Source organism: Poecile atricapillus, chromosome 7 (genome assembly GCF_030490865.1).
Source record: "Poecile atricapillus isolate bPoeAtr1 chromosome 7, bPoeAtr1.hap1, whole genome shotgun sequence".
Lineage (NCBI taxonomy): Eukaryota > Metazoa > Chordata > Aves > Passeriformes > Paridae > Poecile > Poecile atricapillus.
Genome location: NC_081255.1, coordinates 30,653,278 through 30,673,422, shown reverse-complemented (window position 1 = coordinate 30,673,422; position 20,145 = coordinate 30,653,278). Strand labels below are relative to the sequence as shown.

Sequence of the window (20,145 nt, the reverse complement as noted above, 5' to 3'; positions counted from 1 at the left end):
GGTCTCCACTCGGGCAGGGTCTTTTTAACTTGTAGGTATTATTTTTATTATTATAATGATCATAGTTCAGCAATAGGGTACACAAACTTTGAGTACTCTGACTTGAGTACTTTGAGTTAGCAATGTATACATAGATATACATCAACACCTTGATTTGCTACATCCTTAAACCTTTTTAGTTCCCGGATGTCCTTGACTGGGGGAAGCTGGCTGCTGCCTGTTCCACTGATTTAGGCTTGAAAGCATACGAAGATCTTGCATCACAGAACAATCAAAGAACACCCTGATTTAAAAAAATAGTGACATATTCCGCATTTAACAACCACATGACACGGAAACACCGCGGTTTTTAAGCCAGGGTTAAGGCGCCCAGGAGAGCGGGCTATGCGCCTGATGAGGGGCGCTCCTGCTCCCCGCGCTGTTACAAAATGGCGGGCGCCGCCTGAGGGGAGCGGCGGCGGCGGCGGGAACGGGAACCGCGGCGGCCCCGCCTGAGGGAAGGGACGCGGGGCCCCGGCGGCCGCTGCAGCGGCGCGGCGCCCGTCCCGCCTCCCGCTATCCGCCCTGACTCCGTATCGACACCGGCTCCGCGGTCCGGCCCCTCCGCCGCCGCCTCCCGCGGTGGTGAGTAGGGGAGCCCGGTGGAGGAGGTCCTTCCCTGTCCCTGGGACGCGCAGTTGTGAGGCGGCCGGAGCTGTCCCCCGCCTCCCCGCCCGCCATTACCCGGGCGGGCGCCTCAGAGTGACTCGTTTCCCTCATTCCCCACTCCCGGCTCCTCACATCAGCCCATGCCACGATAATCGCGGTTACCCACGAGGGTAGCGGGGTTGGGGGAGAAGCAGAGGCCACGATCGGAGCCAGAGGGTGAAAAGGACGGCGGCAGGGCCCCTCGGGTGGGAGGGCCCGGGTCTTGTCCGTGCCAAGGCGTTTCCATGTCCGTGAGCCAGAGGCTCCCGGCTGGCGGAGACTTGGTTCCGCTGTGTTTTGTTTCTAGGCCCGGAGTAAAGTACGAGCAATGTGCTCACAGGTCCTGGTTTTCTCATATAGAGGAATGACATCGGTGGGCAGCAGCCCAGCGTGGAAAGGTGATGACCTGCAAGAGACACCTGCAGTCACTCTGGTCTGGGGATAATAAAAGGAGAAAAATTAATCACACCTTGTTTTATTCTCATTGATGCAAGATACTGATATTTTTCACAGTTGGAAGCAGATTGATGGCTTACAAATGTAACTAGATGCATTTGTGGCTGTGACCTTTTTTTGTGTAATGCAGATGTTGATAAACTAATACGTACTATTTGTTGGGGGAAAATGAAATAACGATGCAGAGTTTCTTGTTTGGGTGGGCTTCTTAATACCAGTCTGCTCTTTTTTTCCCTTTTGTTTCAGGGCAACCAACCAAAGAAGTTATGAATATCATCTGTGGTCTAAAGCTGCCGGGCAAGAACTGTATTTTGTCTCATTTGGCTTTTTTGTGTAAGCAGGGGAAATGCAATAATCTCTCTAGGTCTTATTCAGAATGGTGCCGAACTCAAGGTAACAGAAATAGATGCCAATGGTTGGATTTCAGTGGAAATGCTAGAAACTGTTTTTTAACTGGGAATCCTGAGTTCTATAGAAACATCATTGGTAAAGGACTGAGATGCCTTTTGGATGTCCCACATACAGAAGTGTACAGGAATGCACACCATAGTTTGGGAAGGTTTTGCTCCCAGTCTTCTCAGCCCCTGTCGGAGAAGATCCCATCCCTCCAGACCAGTTCTGTAGGGCAACCTCCATGTCACTTTCCTGCCTGGAACATTCAGATCAACAGGTCTTTTCACACATCACCATCACTGCAGGCTGCACCAGTTCCTCTTTTCTGGATTATTGTGAAGCCAGCTCAGAAGTTATTTGCCATCATTCTTGGCAGGTAAAATACTGTGTTACTTTCCTCTCAGTGCAAGAACCATCAGGCAAAGTGGGAAGGATGGCAGGTGTGTTTTTAGTGCTGTTTGACTGACGGTTTGCTCAACAAGAGGATTTTTTTTCCTGTTACCAGAGGTGCTAGATGTATTTTTTTGCTCTTTTGCTTCTCATTTACATGTGGTAGAGGGAGATGAACCAAGACACTATGAGGCATTCTTTCTTCTCCTGTGGGAGGGAAGAAATGCAAGTGGGGTGGAAGCCAATTACAGTATAAGCCCTATAAGATCCTACCTGACATGAGGCTGTAATAGAAAAAACAATAACAAATCCCTTTTCAACTGTGTCCTAAGTTAGCACCGTTTCTGTCTTACAGGAGCATAAGAAATTGGTGGAAGGCACTTCCTCCTAATAAAAGGGAACTCTTCAAAGAAAGTGCAAGAAAAAACAAATGGAAGATCCTGCTGGGTGTCAGCAGTTTAGGAGTCGTGTTTGTCATGTTTTATTTTACCCACTTGGAGGAGACACCCATCACTGGGCGAGCTCGACTGTTGGTGTTTGGCAAAGAGCATTTTAGGGAACTGTCACAGATGGAATATGATATGGTAAGATTTTAGATAAGAAACTGAAAGCACTCAAAAACTGTTGCTTTTTTTAGTGATGAGGTGGTCCTGTTAATGAGATGGGCAAACAAGCCTTGTAGTGTCCTCAATGAGTTTTGAAATTCATGCTCAGAACCCCATATAGTCCCTTCATCTGTTACCTCCTCCTCTTGTTCCCATCCTTTTTCAGAATTCCCTTTCCATATGCAGCACATGGTTACAGCATAATGGTTACAAAGCACATAACATGCACGTAGCAAACATTCTTAACTATTTCTGGTCCATTGAACTAGTCCCTGAAGTTTTGACTTCTGTGATTTCCTGTTTTAAAGTGAAACCTGTTAAACCATATCCAAATGTATCCATATTCCCGTCTGTCAGAGACACAAAATAAGAACAGAACAAGTACAAGAATATTTTCAAATTACATGTTTTATATACATTTGTCCATCTTAAAAATTAGGACCAATAAATTCTTTTTCAGTGGATGGAGCAGTTCAAAAATCAAATGTTACCTGAGACAGATGCACGCTACCAGGTCGTGGAGAGAGTTGTTGGGCATTTGTCTGAAAGCAACAAGGATGTCCCCCAAGTCTCAGCTCTCAAGTGGGTTATCCATGTGGTGGATGAACCAGGTGTAAATGCTTTTGTGCTTCCAGTAAGTTGTATACCATATGAAAAATTAATAATATTGAAACAGCACTTGATATATCTCCCACTTAATTTTTATTCTCTTTGTTTACAGAATGGTCAAGTGTTTGTTTTTACTGGGTTACTGGATGCAGTTTCTGATATTCATCAGCTGTCATTTATTTTAGGACATGAAATAGCTCATGCTGTGCTGGAACATGCAGTAAGTCTTTAAAGAAAGCTGTCCAATACTCTTAAATTATTAATTATAATTGCTCTAGTTATGATTTTCCCTATCATTACCAACCAAGTTTTCAGTGTGACTCTATGTAATTAATGCAAAATTGAGTTTGAAATGAGTAGTCTGTTACAGTAGATCCTTATTATTCATGTAGCACTTAATAACTGTCAGAAGACCTGTAGTAGTCCCTGTTAACACAAAGGCTGCCAGGGCTTTATTCACAGCTGTACAGGTGGATTATGACTCACTTCCAAGAGCCATTTAGAACTTGCTCTGCAGATCCCTCTCTTACAGCACAGACAAAACGTACTGGAGGTACTCAGCAACTCTGTTACTCCTAAAATTGTTAATACCTGCAGAAGTGGATACACTTTTAAAAAGTATCTTAAAATACTTTCTACTGTTATTATTGTAGCACACAGTTTTAGAATGTCAAATTCGAGAATACTCTGGGCTTGATTCTTGTACGATTTTGGGTGAGCAACAGTTCACATCGTGGTTTCTTGGCCTTGGTTCTGCAAACCAACCTTTCAAACTTCTAAAAAATGTTTCTGATAATAAAAAAGAACTTATTTTGTTTGTATGGAATCTGTGTCACCCAGCTGGCACAGAGAGAAGTATTGCATGATCCTTCTTGTAAATGCTCTGATCAATTTGTTGCAATGTCAGATAGAGCTCTGGAAAACAGAATAATCTCTTGGATTCTGAATTTAAAGGAAAGCAGCAGAAAATAAAAGATAAATAGATTATGTTTACTGTCCCCTTATCCCATTAGTGATCCTATCTCAGTGATGTCTTACCTCTTCTCAAATTAATATAAATAACAGTTTTTGAGCTCTTTTTGTAGATTTTTCATTTGCACTGAGGTGTTTCATGGCCTTTCTACTGAAGAACTTTTTCTGCTTGTTGCCTCCTACCTCAAGCTTTGAATCTCTTGGAGAGGCTGATAGGCAGAATGTATTGGTTCCAGCTGTATTTATGCAGCTTATGTGAATTCTGGCCTGAAAGTACCTTGTATCCAACTGGAGATTTTTTTTTTTTTTTTATTTTTATTTTTCTGGTACAAGTAGGGAATGTTGTGCTTGCCCTGTTCCTGTGGCTCCACAGGGAAAAAAAACCCAACAAACCCAAACCAGTGATTTTTAAAATTTCCAAATTCTGTTATGTTCTAAAGAAATGTCAGACAGTAAGGCATGAAAATGGGACAATTTCTGTTTGCAGGCAGAGAAAGCCAGCTTGGTTCACTTCTTGGATTTTCTCTCACTCATCTTTCTCACTATGATTTGGGCCATCTGTCCTCGCGATAGTTTGGCAGTTGTTGGCCAGTGGATTCAGAGCAAGTTGCAGGAGGTAAGACTGACATTTTCTATTGTCCTTCCTGATTCCCGTGGAAAGATATTTTTGATCTTTTGTTACACTGAATAGTAAGTTTGGGGGAAAAGGCAAGAGGAAAAACATAAGCAAAAATTAATATTTGGTTCTGTTGTAGAATGAGAGATGTTTTTATTAATCTGATTCTGCTTTAGTTGATGCTGATTTTCATTTGTCATGTTGAAGAACTTTGGGTTTCCCTAAATGACTGGATTTAGTTGCACAGGCTGCAGGAACCTGCTTGCCAATTAAGACAGATGATTGTCTTTTAGAAAGGTAATTTGCCCTTTAAAGTTGTCTATGGCAAAATGCCACATTTTTATTTTAAGTAGTTGTTAAATTCTTCCTAAACCGAATAAAATATATGGAATTTGTAAAATATATTGTTAGTGGTAAGAATGGTTTCCAAGATTAAAAAATTGAGAATCTAAACACCCTTTATATAAACCATGCTATCGTGCAAGTTACTAAAATAATCATTTCAGACAGAAAATATTTCAGCAAAGTAAAATTTAGAGGCTTTCTGGCGCCAATTTTCTTCAGCAGTTTAATTTACTCTCTGGACAGTCACTGATCCATTTATTTTTCAAAAAATGTGTTTTTTAAATAGAAATTTGCTTAGATCATAAAACTGGAATCTGAATTAAAATGAAAGATCTCTTTGGTTTCTTTGACTTGATGCTTTTCCTGAGATTTCCCCCAGTTCCTCAAAAACATGAAATTAAACATAACCAATCTGTTTTGGTAGTTCTTATGCTAATGGGTAGATGTGTGGATTCTGAACATAAATTATCTCTAAAGAGCTTGGATATTTGCACAAGTAGCTAAGAAACCAATACATTGGTGAATGCTAGCCAGCATTTTGAAGAGCTGAATTTGGCAAAAACAAAGTGTGAATGAATCCTGAGACTGCTCATAATTTAGACAGCAAGATTCAACTCCCTGTCAGCATCTCTTCTCCTCCCCACAGAGAATGGGTATTTTGGCATCATGGATTGGAACTGTGCTTTAGATTGGAAAGGGAATCTGGGTTTAAACTCCAAGTCCTGTGCAAAGGAAACATCATCTATGGGATACTGTCCTGGTTTAAAAGGCTGATCAAACTCCAGTAATGTTGAAGTGATAAATACTTGCAAAGCTTTCATCCCATAGACTGAAGAAGCTGAATGGAAAATTTATTTTTTTAGTCACCCAGGAGTGCAGTGTCTGTTTCCCTTATTCAGTATTTGCCTGTTGTGCTTACATGAAAGTGAATCGTTCTGCACATTTTCTCAGGATGTTCCTCTTCTTCTATAACTGTATTTTGCTTTTTAAAGCTTTAGCATCCCGTTCTGTGAAAGGGTTACTTAAGCCATGCTGTGGTACTTGCTTCTGTTTCAATATTTGTTTTTCCCTTATGTCCTTAGAGGCTTGACTTTTTGACCTGCTGACTATTGTGTATTTTTTATTATTGACTCTAAGTGTTTTCCAGTGATTCTTTGTAGGCCTTTGGGCATGTGAACTCCAGTTCTGCCTTTGCCCCAAAGCTAATGGGTTTTCTTTCCTTAATAAATTGTTAACTTTTCTTATAACATTTATTTGGGGTTGTTCCTTAAACATGTATTTCTGCACTGAAGCATATTGACTTTGTTATAGAGCAGCAGTTATTTTATATGGGAACTAAAGCCTAGGAGTTATTCTTGGAATAACACCTAGCATGACTGAGTTTTACTCATGCCCCACACACCAGTATGTACAGATGCAGTACTTCATACCCTTTTCTTGTCCACCTCACACCATAAGATTTATATTTCATGTGAAAACTGGTGATTTTGGGTAGTCAACATCCCTGGAACTCCTTTTTCTTCAACATACACAGGCAGCTCTGATAATTGATTTGAAAAATCAATTGAAAATCCGTCATCTTTTTTGTTTCAAATTTCTGACAAGGATTTTAGATCAGAGTTTGAAATTCTAATTTTTCATTCCAGCACATTCACAAAAAATTTTTTAAACAATTTCATTTTTGAGTAGCTGATGAATACCACAGCTGATGTTAGATACCTCAGGATTCTTTTGTTGGTTACCAATCTAATTTTCCTGTCTAAAAAATCTTTAATAATTAATCAAATAGTTTATCTGTCTAACTAAGAAATGGTGCTATGGGAATATATGACAGACTAGCCAAGGGTTTCTTTGCTGTTTAGTGAATATATGTGCACCAACAGACCTAGAGCACTTTTCAAGGCAATAAAAACATGTATTCCACTTCAAGGAATTACTTTATCATCAGAGGATTAAAAAAATATATTTATAATTGCAGTGTTTAAGGTCTGTATGGAAACTAAGGATTTAGAGAGTGACCTGATCTCTGCTTAATTCTAAACCAGCATGTTTGACTTTTAAAGGCAAAGTTTAGTTGGCTTCTATTTTTGACTTGAGCAAGAAAAATTGTAAGTACTACTTTGGAAAGCAGCAAAAAGTTACAATTACCTTTATTTGCTCAGGGGACTGGACCACTTCTTTGGTGCTCTTAATTTCAAACTGGTCTGTGGTTTATTGTCTGGGTTTTGGTGTTTTTTTCCCCTGAAACTTTTAAGGAGGACAAATTTCTATAGCCAGATAAAGAGCCGATAAAACCTTTTTGAGCTGATAAACCTTTCTCTCTTCTCTAACCTTGCACATTTGCCATTCTTCAGTTCACATTTCCTAATGGATGACTAAACCAGGATGTTGTGACAGATTCCTTATCTCTGCAGGAGCAGGCTGTTTAAACAAGCCCTGATTTGCATTTACTATAAGGTGACAGACTAGGGTAAGGCTGCCCAAATCTACATTTGAGAAAACCACCACTGTTCTCTTAGTGTGTGTTAATGCTCTAGAAAAATGGGTGATGAGTTTGGTCAGCTTTATGTCTTCTAGTTTGATTTCTCAAGGGCAATTTGCAGCTTGTGTTAGGGACAGTCATGGCAAAGGAGTGATTTCTGCATGCAAATATTTATGGCTATATTCCTTATTGTGGGCAGTTTGCCATAAAAAATAGATGTTACCAGGCTGAAATACATCATAAAAGTTTAGGGAACCACTGGAATTTTTTACATACAGCTGCTGCAAGAAAAATCTTAATGTCAATGAAAGAGTGAAGTGAAAAAATTCTGGTGAGAAGTTGGTATTAACTTTCAGTTACTGCAAAATGAGATTGGCTGCTGTGAGTGCCCATGAAAATATATCTAATTTGAATTAATTTCAACTGAATACAGGATCAATGAGTTACATATAAAGGAATTAGAGATTACATTAAGAAAATTAATACTGATCACATGCAATGTGAGCATGATAGATAAACCCCACTTCTTATGAGAAGGTTAAAAGACAGCTCTGAGGCTCTTTGTACACATTCCAAACCAAGGAACTGGACTTTGATGCATTTCTTTGCAGTTCATGTTTGATAGACCCTACAGCAGAACCCTGGAGGCTGAAGCTGATAAAGTGGGACTTCAGTTTGCTGCAAAGGTAACTACAACTGATTTTTTTTATTAGCAATAGAAATAAAATTAGCAAAAAAATAAGTACCAGACATTTTTCAGTTTCTGTTACAATCAGAGGGAGTTTCATTCTTCATATGGAGGAAAACTGTAAGTTTTTGAAGAGATGTAGTTTTATGAAGTGGTGGGAAATAAAATAGTTTTTAGGGAAAGACAAAGTCATTCTGGCTAATTGTATGTAAAAACATTGAAATGTGTAAAGTTGTGCATTACCTGCACAGTCTCCTTTCTGTGTAGTTTATTGCTATTAGAAGAAAAGTCAATTTCTTTGTAAACAGGAGAACTCTAAATAGGGATCTTCCATAAGTAGGATTTAATTATATGTGAAGATTTAAAGATTTAAGCTAAATACAGCCATAACCACAATACAGCTTTGCTGAAGACAAAAATTTGGTCAGAAGCTGCTCAGTATTTTTTCATAGTTTATTTTTTCAGTTACTTTTTTTCCCCTGTAGAATTTAATTCTATTTTAAAGGAACTGAACCAACTCTTTGATTCCTGGCTAAGTGCTGTAGACTTAGGTGTGAGATTCCAGTGAGAGCAGCACCATCTAGTGTTAATATTTCATAAGCAAAATTTCCTTTTAATAAATATTAATGTTTCTTTAAGGAAGGGTTTATAAATTAACTTTGATTCTGGGATTAAAACTGCATTTGTAATTTGAAGTTGTCTAAGGGAGTGATACAGTCCATTAAGAAAATGTAATTGCTGTGTTTTTGCTCACTGCTTTCTAATGCTGAAAAAGTAGAAGAAGTATGAGAAAGAAATAAGTGAAGCAACATATGAGCATTTCTCTGCTTGTGCAGATAACTTTTTTATAATAATAATTTAAATAAATAAATTCAAAAGTTAAAGCACCACATCCATTCCCAGGATGGGGAATGAGAAGAATTTTCTTATCTGCTGTCTACTTGTCCCTTTTTTTTCTTTGCAATAAAAGTCAGTGTAAGAAATCTTATTTATTTTTCTTCTCTACTTAAATATAGAAGTAGAGAAGCCTGTGGTGATACACAAAAGTAATTCTAAAAGTTACTGTTCTATGACTTTCTATGATTAAATATATACTTCTTGAAGAGAGTCAAGAATTCTACAGAATTACTGTTTTATTGTGTCATGGATTCCACAGATCATCCACGAAAGGTCGTGTAAACAATTACAGGAAAGCATTTCCAGTTACTTTTTAGGTTTAAGTATGAATTTTTGTATTTTTGTCAGTATTTTTGACTCTCAATTTCATCCTGTAAATTCGCCACAAAATCTGTGGAGATTATTAATTTGTTCTAGTAAATATAACTTCAAATTTTCAGCTGTTTTCTTTTTAAAGAGCAAGTGTATGCCAGAAATGGTAAACCTTTTCTGCCTTCTGAGTTTTCTTAATTCAGGTGTAACTTTTTTAAGGCACAGTTGTTAAAAAGGAGTAGCTCCAGAATTTTTTATTACTTTTAGGTATTTTGGAACAGCTTTTTCCTGTCAGGTATAAGGACCATCTAAACAAGCTTTAGAGACTTAAAATTTAAGATGTCTCTTGTAATTCAGTATCAATTAGACTGTACATTTATTACTTTAAACATACAGTGATGTTTCCATTTCCCTTCTGTTCACAGGCTTGTGTGGATGTCAGAGCCAGCAGCGTCTTTTGGCAGCAGATGGAATTGGCAGAAACCATTCAGGGGCAGCCCAAGCTGCCAGAGTGGCTCTCCACACACCCTTCCCATGAAAACAGAGCCGAGCACTTGGACCGCCTCATCCCAGAGGTGAGCAGGGCTCAGGGAAGTGTCTTTTCCTCTTAGGAAAGTTGCCAAAAGTAGTTTCCTATTAATTAATTAATTAATTAGCTGCTTTGGTATTGATTTGTAATTTACTCTGATAGCACCATGCTTATCCTTGCAGAAATTCTCCATTGCAAAGCCTTCAAGCTTAAATGTTTTATTAAATGAGGAAAAAGTAAGATAACACAAACAAAATGTAATTATATTTCAAGTGGTTTTGGGTTTTTTTCTGATTTTTGATCAAAGTGTCATATTTTTGCTTTTGAATGGCCTTTTGATATAGATGTGACAGTGTCACAGGTCTTATTCACTCCTTATTTTTTTGCCATTTTGGACAGGCAGTTTTTAAGTCAGATCCCTACATTTTCTTGTCTTCTCTTGCTTTTGTAGCAAAAAAAAAAATAAAATAGAGTGTTAAGACACTCCACTGTGACATTGTTTTTCAGCAAGCTAAACTGTGTTTGGAAATACCCTTTTTTATAGCCAGCTAGTAATTTCTTTTTTTTTTTTTTTTATAAACTCTCTGTCACTTTAAGTCTTTCTCACTTCCAAACTGTAAAGACACTGAAGATTTATTGGCAGAGGGAGCACTAAAATGTTGAGGTGTTTGCTGACTTCATAGGAGCAAAAAAGAGTTTCATGAATCCTTTGATGAGAATGAATACAGTAAATATTCTAAATGATGGCATAAATCAAAGTCAGCATTAGAGGTAGGAGGCTGGAGAGTGGCTAGACTGAATATTTCAAATTAATATACAGAAAGTCTGTACTTTGCAGAAGCAGGCTGGGAGAATGTTTTTGATGGATTTTCTAACTCATTTGAGCAGCTGAATAGAAAATGATTTTTTGTTGTGGAGCCTCAGTTTTAGCTAGATTGAACATAAAGGGTTCAGGATCGTTTATTTTCATATAGTTGTTGACTGGCTTATAAAGAGGTAATGAAATAAATTACTTCTTATGTTCTACCCCAGGCCTGAGCAAATAAGTTAAATAACTGAGCAACAGTGTAGAACTGTTATTTCTGTCTCATCTCTCGTAGTTTAGCAGGTGGAGCAAACCTCATCTTTTTACAGCTACTCTCACTTCCAAGAGCAGTGGAGGCTGGAAAGATCTTTCAAAAGATAATTGAGGGGAGATGGTTTTGTTTGCCTTTTACCTTAAGCATTCTTTGGAATGGGATGAGCAATCAGGGGCTGAAGGCTTCCTGTTTTTAGCAAGTACACAAGACAAGTGAGGTTGGCACTACAAAAGTGCAATAAAGATGAAAGAAAATGTGTAGAGGAGGCTTCTTGTGTGAAGCATTGGCTCCCCTTCTTGTGGAGCTGCTGCCTTCAGGCTGAATTACAGGCATGGAAGGGGAATCCCTGGTTTTTACTGTTGCTCAGTATCAGCCCCATTTTGTTTCACTATTCATGTACTTTGAGCTCTTTCAAACAGGATGTTTACCAGATATTAATTGCCATTAGATACTCAGAGCCCAGGAGAGAAGCCAGATTATCAAAAAAGGCCATTTCATCTCAAGTATCTCTCTGTGAAGAAACTGCTACTTCTTAAGACTCAGTGCTAGATCCATCATGAGCATTACTGGGTTTCATGTGCTTCTGGTTTTGGAGCTGAAGTGGTTTTCAGGACAATACATCTTATTAGACCAGCTACCATGGCTGGGACAAATAGGGACAAGCTTTTGGACTTCTCTAATGTTTCTCTACAGACTTTAAGCAGGTTCACAATAATATGTGATCATATAAAGTCAGAATTTTTCTTCAGGTAATGAAATGTTACATCTCAATGAGGTGACAGAACAGTCTCAGGAAGTGTAAATTAAAGGGGCACTATCTCAGGGATCCCTTTCAAGTAATGAAAAGACTGAGAGCCAATCAATGAGTGTTAAACATCTTGCATCTGGTTTTCTGAGCAAGTTGGAAGCTACAGCCATGCTGAGGAATCAGTGAACATGAGAGCTATAAGCAGTTACAAAGTGGTGCTATCCTGGAAATGAAATAAAGCGAGGAAAAAGATTTGCTGTGTTTTCAAAGTATTTCCTCTCACACAGGGAGGTGTTTGGATTGTGAACCAGGAAAACAGAGTATATTCTTAAATAGGAAACTGAAATATCTTAGAATTCCTGCATGGAGGCTGGAGAGATGCATTTTATTTTCAGAAAAAGAAATCTTAAACTAATTTTGTAATAAGGTGAGAGAATGATCATTGTTCTGGAGAGAGAGTCTGTGGGAGTGTAGTGCCAGAGAGAAGCTACAGAATCTTCTGGTTTTCCTCAGTGTTTTATTTTCATGTTCTCTGACTTACTACAGTGTCTGTTTCCAAGTGTGCTGCTCAAATGCAGCACTGTACATCAGTGGAAGCCTGAGCTAAACTGAATAAAGCAGAAGGTTATCTACTAAGCCTTGCCTGTGATACAAAAATTCATCTTGATGTGACATTTGCTTTTTTAGCATCATGTTGTTGGCTCAGATTCTATTTTTGATTTACTGTATCTCCTGTTTCCACTTTCTTGTGGAAATGCCATAGTGAGATCATTTAGAGACCAATAATAAGTTGGGATATATCAATTGCACTGCTTGTCTTGTTTGTTAGGTCAGTTAATTTGTCAAAAAAGTTAATTTGTTTACTTTGGCAACACCTGTTTTTGTCAAATCCACATTGGCTGCTTATTATTTTTATTAATATTTGTGTAGTTAATACTTTTTCCTCTGCTGCCTTTTGATATGGGAGATAAATTTATTTTCCTTCTTTTTCAAAAGTGCGTTGGTATATTTGCCCTTTGCTTATGATATGAACATTATTTCAGATAATTCTAGTACTAGAATGTGTTAATTAAGCCCCATCAACATGGAAACAAGAATAAAAACCACTGACCTGCATTTCTGTCTTCCCTAAAAAGTTATTAAATATTTTGTCACAATTTTTCTTTCCTGTGCCAACATCAGTGGAAGATTGGAAGTATTAACATTATATATAAGCTGCTTTTCTTTTCTATCCAGTAAAGTCTATCAATTCCTTTAATCATTTTTTTACCGCCACTTCATTAAGACTGTAAGGGCTTGAGACCAGCCGGTGGTCTGGTGTCTGTGACAGTGTAAAGGATTAATATTGGGAGCTAAAAATTACTTATTTCTGTATTTTTACAGAAGCTGGTAGGCTTTACATGAAGGTGATAGGATAAGGCAGGCCTCCCTAATTCTTCTGCCTTCCCTTCTCCCAAACATTGCAGGAGGTGACTGTATTGATAAGAAAAACAGCTGCACCTTTGTTACAAGCAAGGGTTGGATGTTTTCTTTGGGATCTCCTGAAGCAGGAAACACACAGGTGGCTGCTCCAGCTGGAATGTGTAGTTACAGCTGTCCTGAGCAGGGAGGTGACAAGTTAACATGGCTTTTCTTTCCATATCTGTAATTTTTCAGTAGCATGTGAGGTGATGGTGTGGAGTAACTGCCTTCTACCCCCTTGCACAGTTTTATGTCTAGCAAGAACTCAGACATCCACAGGGTAAAAATGTTCACTGGTTTTTATCTTTGCTGTTGGGACTTCAGGTGATTGATACTATGGAAATAGGTCAGGCACTGTATAGCCAGGAAGTGTAAATTAAAGATACAAAATTGCTAAATTAGTCTGAAAGAGGATTATGTTGCCTTTTCCAGGATACAGCCTAAATCTTTATATTCCCATTTGTCTTGAATAACACTGCTTGACATTAATGCAGTCTTGCAGCAGCTTATGTTCTAGAAGAGAACAGGAGAAAACTCTTGGTTTGTCATAAATGTCAGTTTAGAAATGAATTGGTCACTGAAGCAGAAGAGTGTTCAGCAGTACAGTTACATTTGGTGACTACATGGACAAGTAGAAAAACAAGCTGAGAAAGCTTTAGTCATATTTTTTAAAACTTAGACAGGAACAATATTTCCATGCCTAATCCAGACATGTGTATTCAGTAATTTGAATTTTACATTTCAGCAAGAAACAACTGGAGAAGCTCTTGCTACATTTTTGGACTGTGTTTTTTTGCAAAACCATTTATTAATTTTAAACTCTGTTTGTTTCTAGCCATTTACAGCAAACTCTATCAGTTCACTGTAGTAAAGTTAGAGAAGAAATATGTTCTGGAATCTCCTTATACAAAAAAAAAAGAAAATAGTTACGAAGCTCTGCTCTTCTATTTTAAATTCTGCTGTAGTAAGATGTTTCCAGTGCCTACTGTGGAAGAATATCAAAGTGTTTCAAAATGATGGGCAAATACTTATGCAGAGCTGTATTGGAATATTTGATCTGATGTTTCAGACAAAGCTAGTGGATATAAAGCAGATTAAAAAATTCTGTTGTCTACAATGCAATGCTAAACTGTTTTATTTTCTTCTTCCTCATTAGTTCATCTAGAACAAATTAATGAACATGTTTTCTCTGACAGTCCCAAGTTCTGGCCAGAGGGCACCTGGCTACAACTCAGGACAGGTCTGGCCATTGCTTTTCAAGAATACATGGTTATGAACTGGAATAAAATGTACATTTGAACTGGTTTTCCTATGAAAGGATTAAAAACAGAGCTTGATGTAAATCTGCCCATGTTTTATGCTGTTAATTGAGGCCAAGATAGATAATATTGAACAAATGTGACCATAGCACAGTGAGCATTGATTAATGGTAACCATCAGACTCATTTTGATCATGGTGTTTCATTTTGCAGATCTCGAAAAAGTAGTTCTCAGTGGAGATGTAGAACCCTCTAGAGTTCTACATGTAATATGTTGCTGTATGATACATAGGATCTACTTTTCTTAATTAGTTTAAATGAACTGTAGGAGGATCCATGGATACCAGTAGTTCTGTGTACAGCTGCTTACAAAGCACTGCATCAGTTGTTGTGTGCCAAACCCAGGAGCTGCCACTTTGTGTGGTCTAATTAAGGTATTTTCAGCTTTGTGACAATGAACACAACTTAAACATCCTTTAAAACATCTGACTTTGTACAGGTCGGTATCGATTTCTCCACAGTGCCTTTGAGACTTGAGATTCATCCACTGCCATACCTTTCTTGGGTTGCCAGCCAGGCAGGATGATCTGGGGGGAATGGGATTGTGCTAATGAATTTTGGTTCTGTGGGAGATTCTCTGGCTCCTTTGTGCCCCTACTTTCTTATTTGCAAAATGCAAGCGTTGGCACTTACTCAATGAGCAGGACTAACTTAGTTTGGTCTCTTACTGATGATCTTTTTATCCAGAGAAATTGTTACATTATAAAGACATTATTTTTTCATGACATTATTTTCTCATAATACTTGGAAACTTTGAATACTCCAAATGCTTCTTGGAGATGAGCTCACTTGTGTAACAGGACTTTAACTACACTGATGAACCATCAGGATCTCTGTGCCAAACAGTTAAAAGTCCATTATGTTTTTGGAGATTTTTCCTCCTTTTTGGAGTCAGACATCTATATATAGTTACTTCAATAATAGAACATATCTGAGGAAGTAAATTCAGGGCCCTTTTTTTCTTGATGCAGTCATTTTCATTTACATTTGAATGTAAATATACATATAAAAATATGAAGCTGAGATGCAGTAATAGCCTGTGGGCTGGATACACCCCTACTTAATTAAGTGGATTTCCTGCTGGGATTTTTCTTCTTTCTGAGGCATTTTAGAATATGTATTGATTCAACATTTTTCTTCAAAGTAGCTTGAAAGGGCTACAAAAAGTTTAGTTTATATGCAAATGTAAATTCAAAGGTACTGATGTAGACAAGTACCACAGAAAACATTGGAGAACTTCCTGTCTAATTATGTTGTACCTTTTAGGGTATCCATTCTTGGAGATCAGTGTGAGAAAATAATTTCACTCTTCATTTTTCCCATTGCTTTATCATAATGCTACATTTTGTCACACAAATTCTTGGTTTCTGTTGAGAAATTGTTCAGTAACAATTCAGGCTCATTATTATACTAACCAATGTGCAAATGCAAACCTGACTGGAAAGCCAAAGTCACTGACTGAAACCTTCCCTGTTTTTCCTATTTGAATGAGCTTGATTTGTTTTCCTATGTGTTCACAGGCTCTTAAAATAAGAGAGAGCTGCAACTGCCCATCCCTTTCTGGACCAGATCCTCGCCTTATTTTCAGACTTAACATGCAACATCTCCTGGAATCATCTAAAGGTCGAGAAGCTCCAAATTCTACAAAGCAAGATCCCTCAAAACCAAAACTGGACTTTCCTCACACTCAAAAAGTGGAAGATATGCCAGTGACTTTTGCAGTTAAACCCACAAACTGATGCCATTAATTTTCACTTTTTATGGAACCAGTGGTCCCTGAAGGTCTATCTTATAACACAAAATTGTCTTTGAACCATGAAGAAGATGTAGCCACTCAGATTCTCCATTTCTTTTATGTGATCTTTCACTCAAAGCAATAAGGAACCATGCCCACATAAGAAGAGCGGCGTGTTGGAGCAGAAAGTTTCTTATTCATTAAGAGTTACTAAAATAAATCACTTCTCAGGGGAAAGATAATCTCATACAATCCAGTCACACAGTATAATTTTCAGCTTTATCAGGCTCACCTTGATCAGAGGACAGATGAGCCAGAAGCATCCCTAAAGCAGAGGGAAAAGTACAATTTTCATCACTTAAGTTGTCTGGTTTATCTTGCCATAATTTGGGTTAGATCTACTCAGCTTCATTTGAGAAATAATGAGAAGAGCTTACTGCCTGCTCCACATACAGGGTGTTTAAAAATATTAAGCTGAGAAGCGATAATAGCTATGGGCTAGATACACCCTCACTTAATTAGGTGGATTTACTGCTGGGATTTTGCTTCTTTCTGAGGCATTTTAGAATGTGGATTGATTCAACATTTTTCTTCAAAGTAACCTGAGAGGGTTGCACCAAGTTCAGTTTAAAAAAAGGAGTGAAATAATTTTCAGAAGATTCTTCCTTCTGGAAGAAGCACTGAAAGAATCATGGTAGCACCAGATGCTTTACAAAAATGCCTCTTGTCTTTTTAAAATGATCAGGGTGCCTCATCAGAGGGCAGTTTTGCTGCCACAACATTTGATTTGGATATATCCATTTGGATAGAAATTATTTGCTGATGTGGACTATATTACACAGGAGACAAATACAAGGTTTCTTGGCTGCACAGCTTTTGCAGATGACTTTATCATGAAAGGCGACTTCTCTTCGAGAAACTGGCATTTAATGCTGAGCATCCCTCCCTTCCTGCATTCCCTCTTTCCCTCCCTCCATTCCCTCCCCTTGAAGCCACACTTTTTATACCCTGGAGACAAAATTGGACAATGTAGGTAAATCTCTGCCTTTCAGGATGGGTGACCCACTGTGCCCAGCATGTTAATCTCTGTTTGCACATGTTTGAATTGTCCTTGCTTTGCAGTTGATGGAAATACTGAAATGTTGATCTTTAAGGCAGATGTAGAAAGACGTGGCAGTGAATGAAAATAAAAAAGGGAAATCCTGTTCCTTCATCTGTTAGGATGTATTTGCTGTTATGTTTTTTGTTAAGTCATTTGATCAAAACAGAAATCTCTTTCATAAATTGTAGTCTTAATTGAAGAAAACGTTCAAAATATTTTAGAGTGTGTCCTAATTTGAAACATTATTTTTCTATATGGAGAAGGGTAGACTTAATCATACTTCTTCAATTAAATTCAAATGCAAGCTTTTAAGAAGGAAAAATAACCTATTCAGTGCTGTCAGTGGCTTTAGTTGGAAAACCAGATTGTGACAAAGGTAATGCTTCAGCTGACTTCAGTTGATGAAACCGAGTCTATTGAGAAACACCAGCAAGTCCCTTGTCTCTATTGAGGTAAGTTGATGTCTGTGTAATGCTGATGATTCTAGGTCTGATTATATAGGTCTAGATTGGCTGCATATTGCTTACAAGCTCTTTTTAAATCTCTGCTCAGTCCTGCTGGCAGGAGGCAGAAGGTCCAGCCTGACCATTATTCATCCATCCATTTTTATTCTTCGTGACAGGAGTTTTTGTAACAGACGCTCAGTGATGTGTTGCAGCATTTGGACATTGTCACCTGAAGGTAAACAGAAAAACACACCATTTAGATTTCCCTGTGGACCTCAGAGTTTATCCTGCAGCACCAAAACCCCAACGCTGCTGCCTCTCTCTCGCTCCAGTGTCAGAGCTTGTTTCGTTATCCAAGGCTGCTGCTTGACATGCAACTGGATTCTTGTGTCTGGTAGAAGTAAGGAGAACAAACAAGAGTTTTTATAGCATCTAGGATGAAGTATGAAACTACAGAAATTTCATATTTCTGCTGTCTAAGTGACTGAAGTGCTGTTGTTGAAGGCTGGAGATGCAATTCTCAAGTTCACCAAGCGAGTTTTTTTTTAAATTTGTAAGTAAGTAGTCTTGTAACCGTGATCATGGTGATGTGAGAGAAAAGGTTTCAAGAGAGGGGTAATTGCTTATATTAGACTGACAAGGGGATTGTGTATTTTTTTCCAACTATACTCATCCAATAAAACACACTCCTCTTTTTACAAACATAGACACACACAAATATACAATGGACACACAACACACACAAGAGTTAGGCCTCTACACTAGAACACTATGTATTTAAATACTGTTTAAATTGTTTCAAATGTAGAGTTTTACATATAGGATAGGATGCTGAAAATTTCAAGTTTTCATTTACATTTTAATTCATCTGTAATACAGTGTATAAGAGGGAGTATAGTGGCTAAAGTGAAATAAGCTAAGAGAGACTAGTAAAAATTCATCTGGATTTCCATCTCCAGTACTTTGTGCTGCACTTCACAGCTTCCTGCTGGAAGAGTCAATTCATGATACAAATTTTACTCTTAATAGATTTACTGTAGTGGAAATGTCGAGAGATTTTTTGAGCAGTAGAGGTGCATTCAAGGCAGACCTGCAATAAAAATGGATCCTTTTACCTTCTGGTTTATCAAGTTTATTCTTTTGTTTTGGTTAGGTTTTTTTTTTTTTTTCTTTAAACTTAAATACAGGAGTGCCAGGAAAGCAAAGCAAACAGCTGTTAGAATGTTCTTTGTTCTCCAATTCTGTTTGTAGTCTCTAAAAGAGAACAATCCTGCAAGCTTGATACTTCTTCCATATATTATGTAGGCTTCCAGAGCTTTTTTTTTCTGGTGTGATGTTTGTATCTCAATACCTTGTTTGAAAAACTACTTTCTCTTCAATAGTCTGTATAAGCTATTTTACAGCCATCCAGATTCTCTCTGGTGAAGATCTTTGTTTTTCCAGGTCTTGGGAGCACTTGAAAGGGGAGCAGGATGATCACGGTGTGGTGATGGTAGAAGTGACAGGATGACTTTCCTGTCAGCAGTACTGGCTGTTTTCTTTAGGTTTCCTGTCCATATTGCAGTGTGGGTTAAACACTCACAGGAAGGACTGATCTTAACAACTTGCATCTCTAAATCACCTGAAGCACCTCATAAATACAGTTTTTCCATAATACCTGCATAAAAGATCCTTCTAGCAGTTCTAGCTCAGTAAGATGGAGATTTTAGCCAAGCTCCAGTAAACTCAGTAAAAAATCTGAAGCAGAAACTTTCTCATTCCAAGCCATTCCTCAGCTTACAATGTTTGTGTGTGACCAAACCAGAGTCCTCCGAGCAAATTGAAGTGATTGGCTTTGGGTGATCTCTGCATTTATAAGTTTGTCTCCTTTCAATGTCTATCTGCAGAGTTTGGAGGTGCCTCTTGAACACTTCACAAAGTTACAGTTATTTGTTCTTGATGTGATTATTTCTTAGCTACTTTCTCTTATGCATAAGCAGCTTGTTGTTTGCTTACTGCCCATCATCACTAAGGAGCTGATGCCTACATCTCCTGACAGGCTGGTTATTTAAACTCAAAAAAAAAGTTTGGTCTCAAATTTGCGTTTCCACAACAAAACCAGGGATTGTTTTGTATATTTATTGTCGCATTAGCTGTCAGATAAAGCCATGTAAAAGTTGGTTACAATTCCTTTTCTATGCCCCAGCCCCACCTTTTCCTAGAGCTGCAGGTGTCTCTGCTGGAAACAGCAGGGCTGCTGAGAGAGAAATCAGGATAAGCAGAAGGGGCTCCTCA

At 38.1% G+C, this 20,145-nt stretch overlaps 1 protein-coding gene across 2 annotated transcripts; it reads left to right on the top strand.

Moving 5' to 3' along the window:
* Window positions 1-281: 281 nt before the first annotated feature.
* OMA1 (OMA1 zinc metallopeptidase) lies at window positions 282-17,536 on the top strand. 2 transcript variants are annotated; one of them, XM_058842944.1, is made up of 9 exons: window positions 282-624; window positions 1,390-1,912; window positions 2,282-2,510; window positions 2,992-3,165; window positions 3,253-3,360; window positions 4,600-4,728; window positions 8,167-8,241; window positions 9,878-10,027; window positions 16,109-17,536. In XM_058842944.1, the coding sequence occupies exons 2-9, from the start codon at window positions 1,410-1,412 to the stop codon at window positions 16,325-16,327; spliced, it is 1,587 nt and encodes a 528-aa protein (XP_058698927.1). In that variant the 5' UTR covers window positions 282-624; window positions 1,390-1,409; the 3' UTR covers window positions 16,328-17,536. The 2 variants fall into 2 exon arrangements, with proteins under 2 accessions (XP_058698927.1, XP_058698928.1); XM_058842945.1 differs by lacking the exon at window positions 282-624 and having other exon boundaries at window positions 1,394-1,536.
* Window positions 17,537-20,145: the final 2,609 nt, after the last annotated feature.

Coding starts and splice junctions, on each gene's coding strand:
- OMA1 (XM_058842944.1), top strand. CDS start 1,410: ATGAATATCATCTGTGGTCTAAAGCTGCCGGGCAAGAACTGTATTTTG. Junction 1,913..2,281: donor TTTGCCATCATTCTTGGCAG/GTAAAATACTGT, acceptor TCTGTCTTACAG/GAGCATAAGAAATTGGTGGA. Junction 4,729..8,166: donor TTCAGAGCAAGTTGCAGGAG/GTAAGACTGACA, acceptor ATTTCTTTGCAG/TTCATGTTTGATAGACCCTA.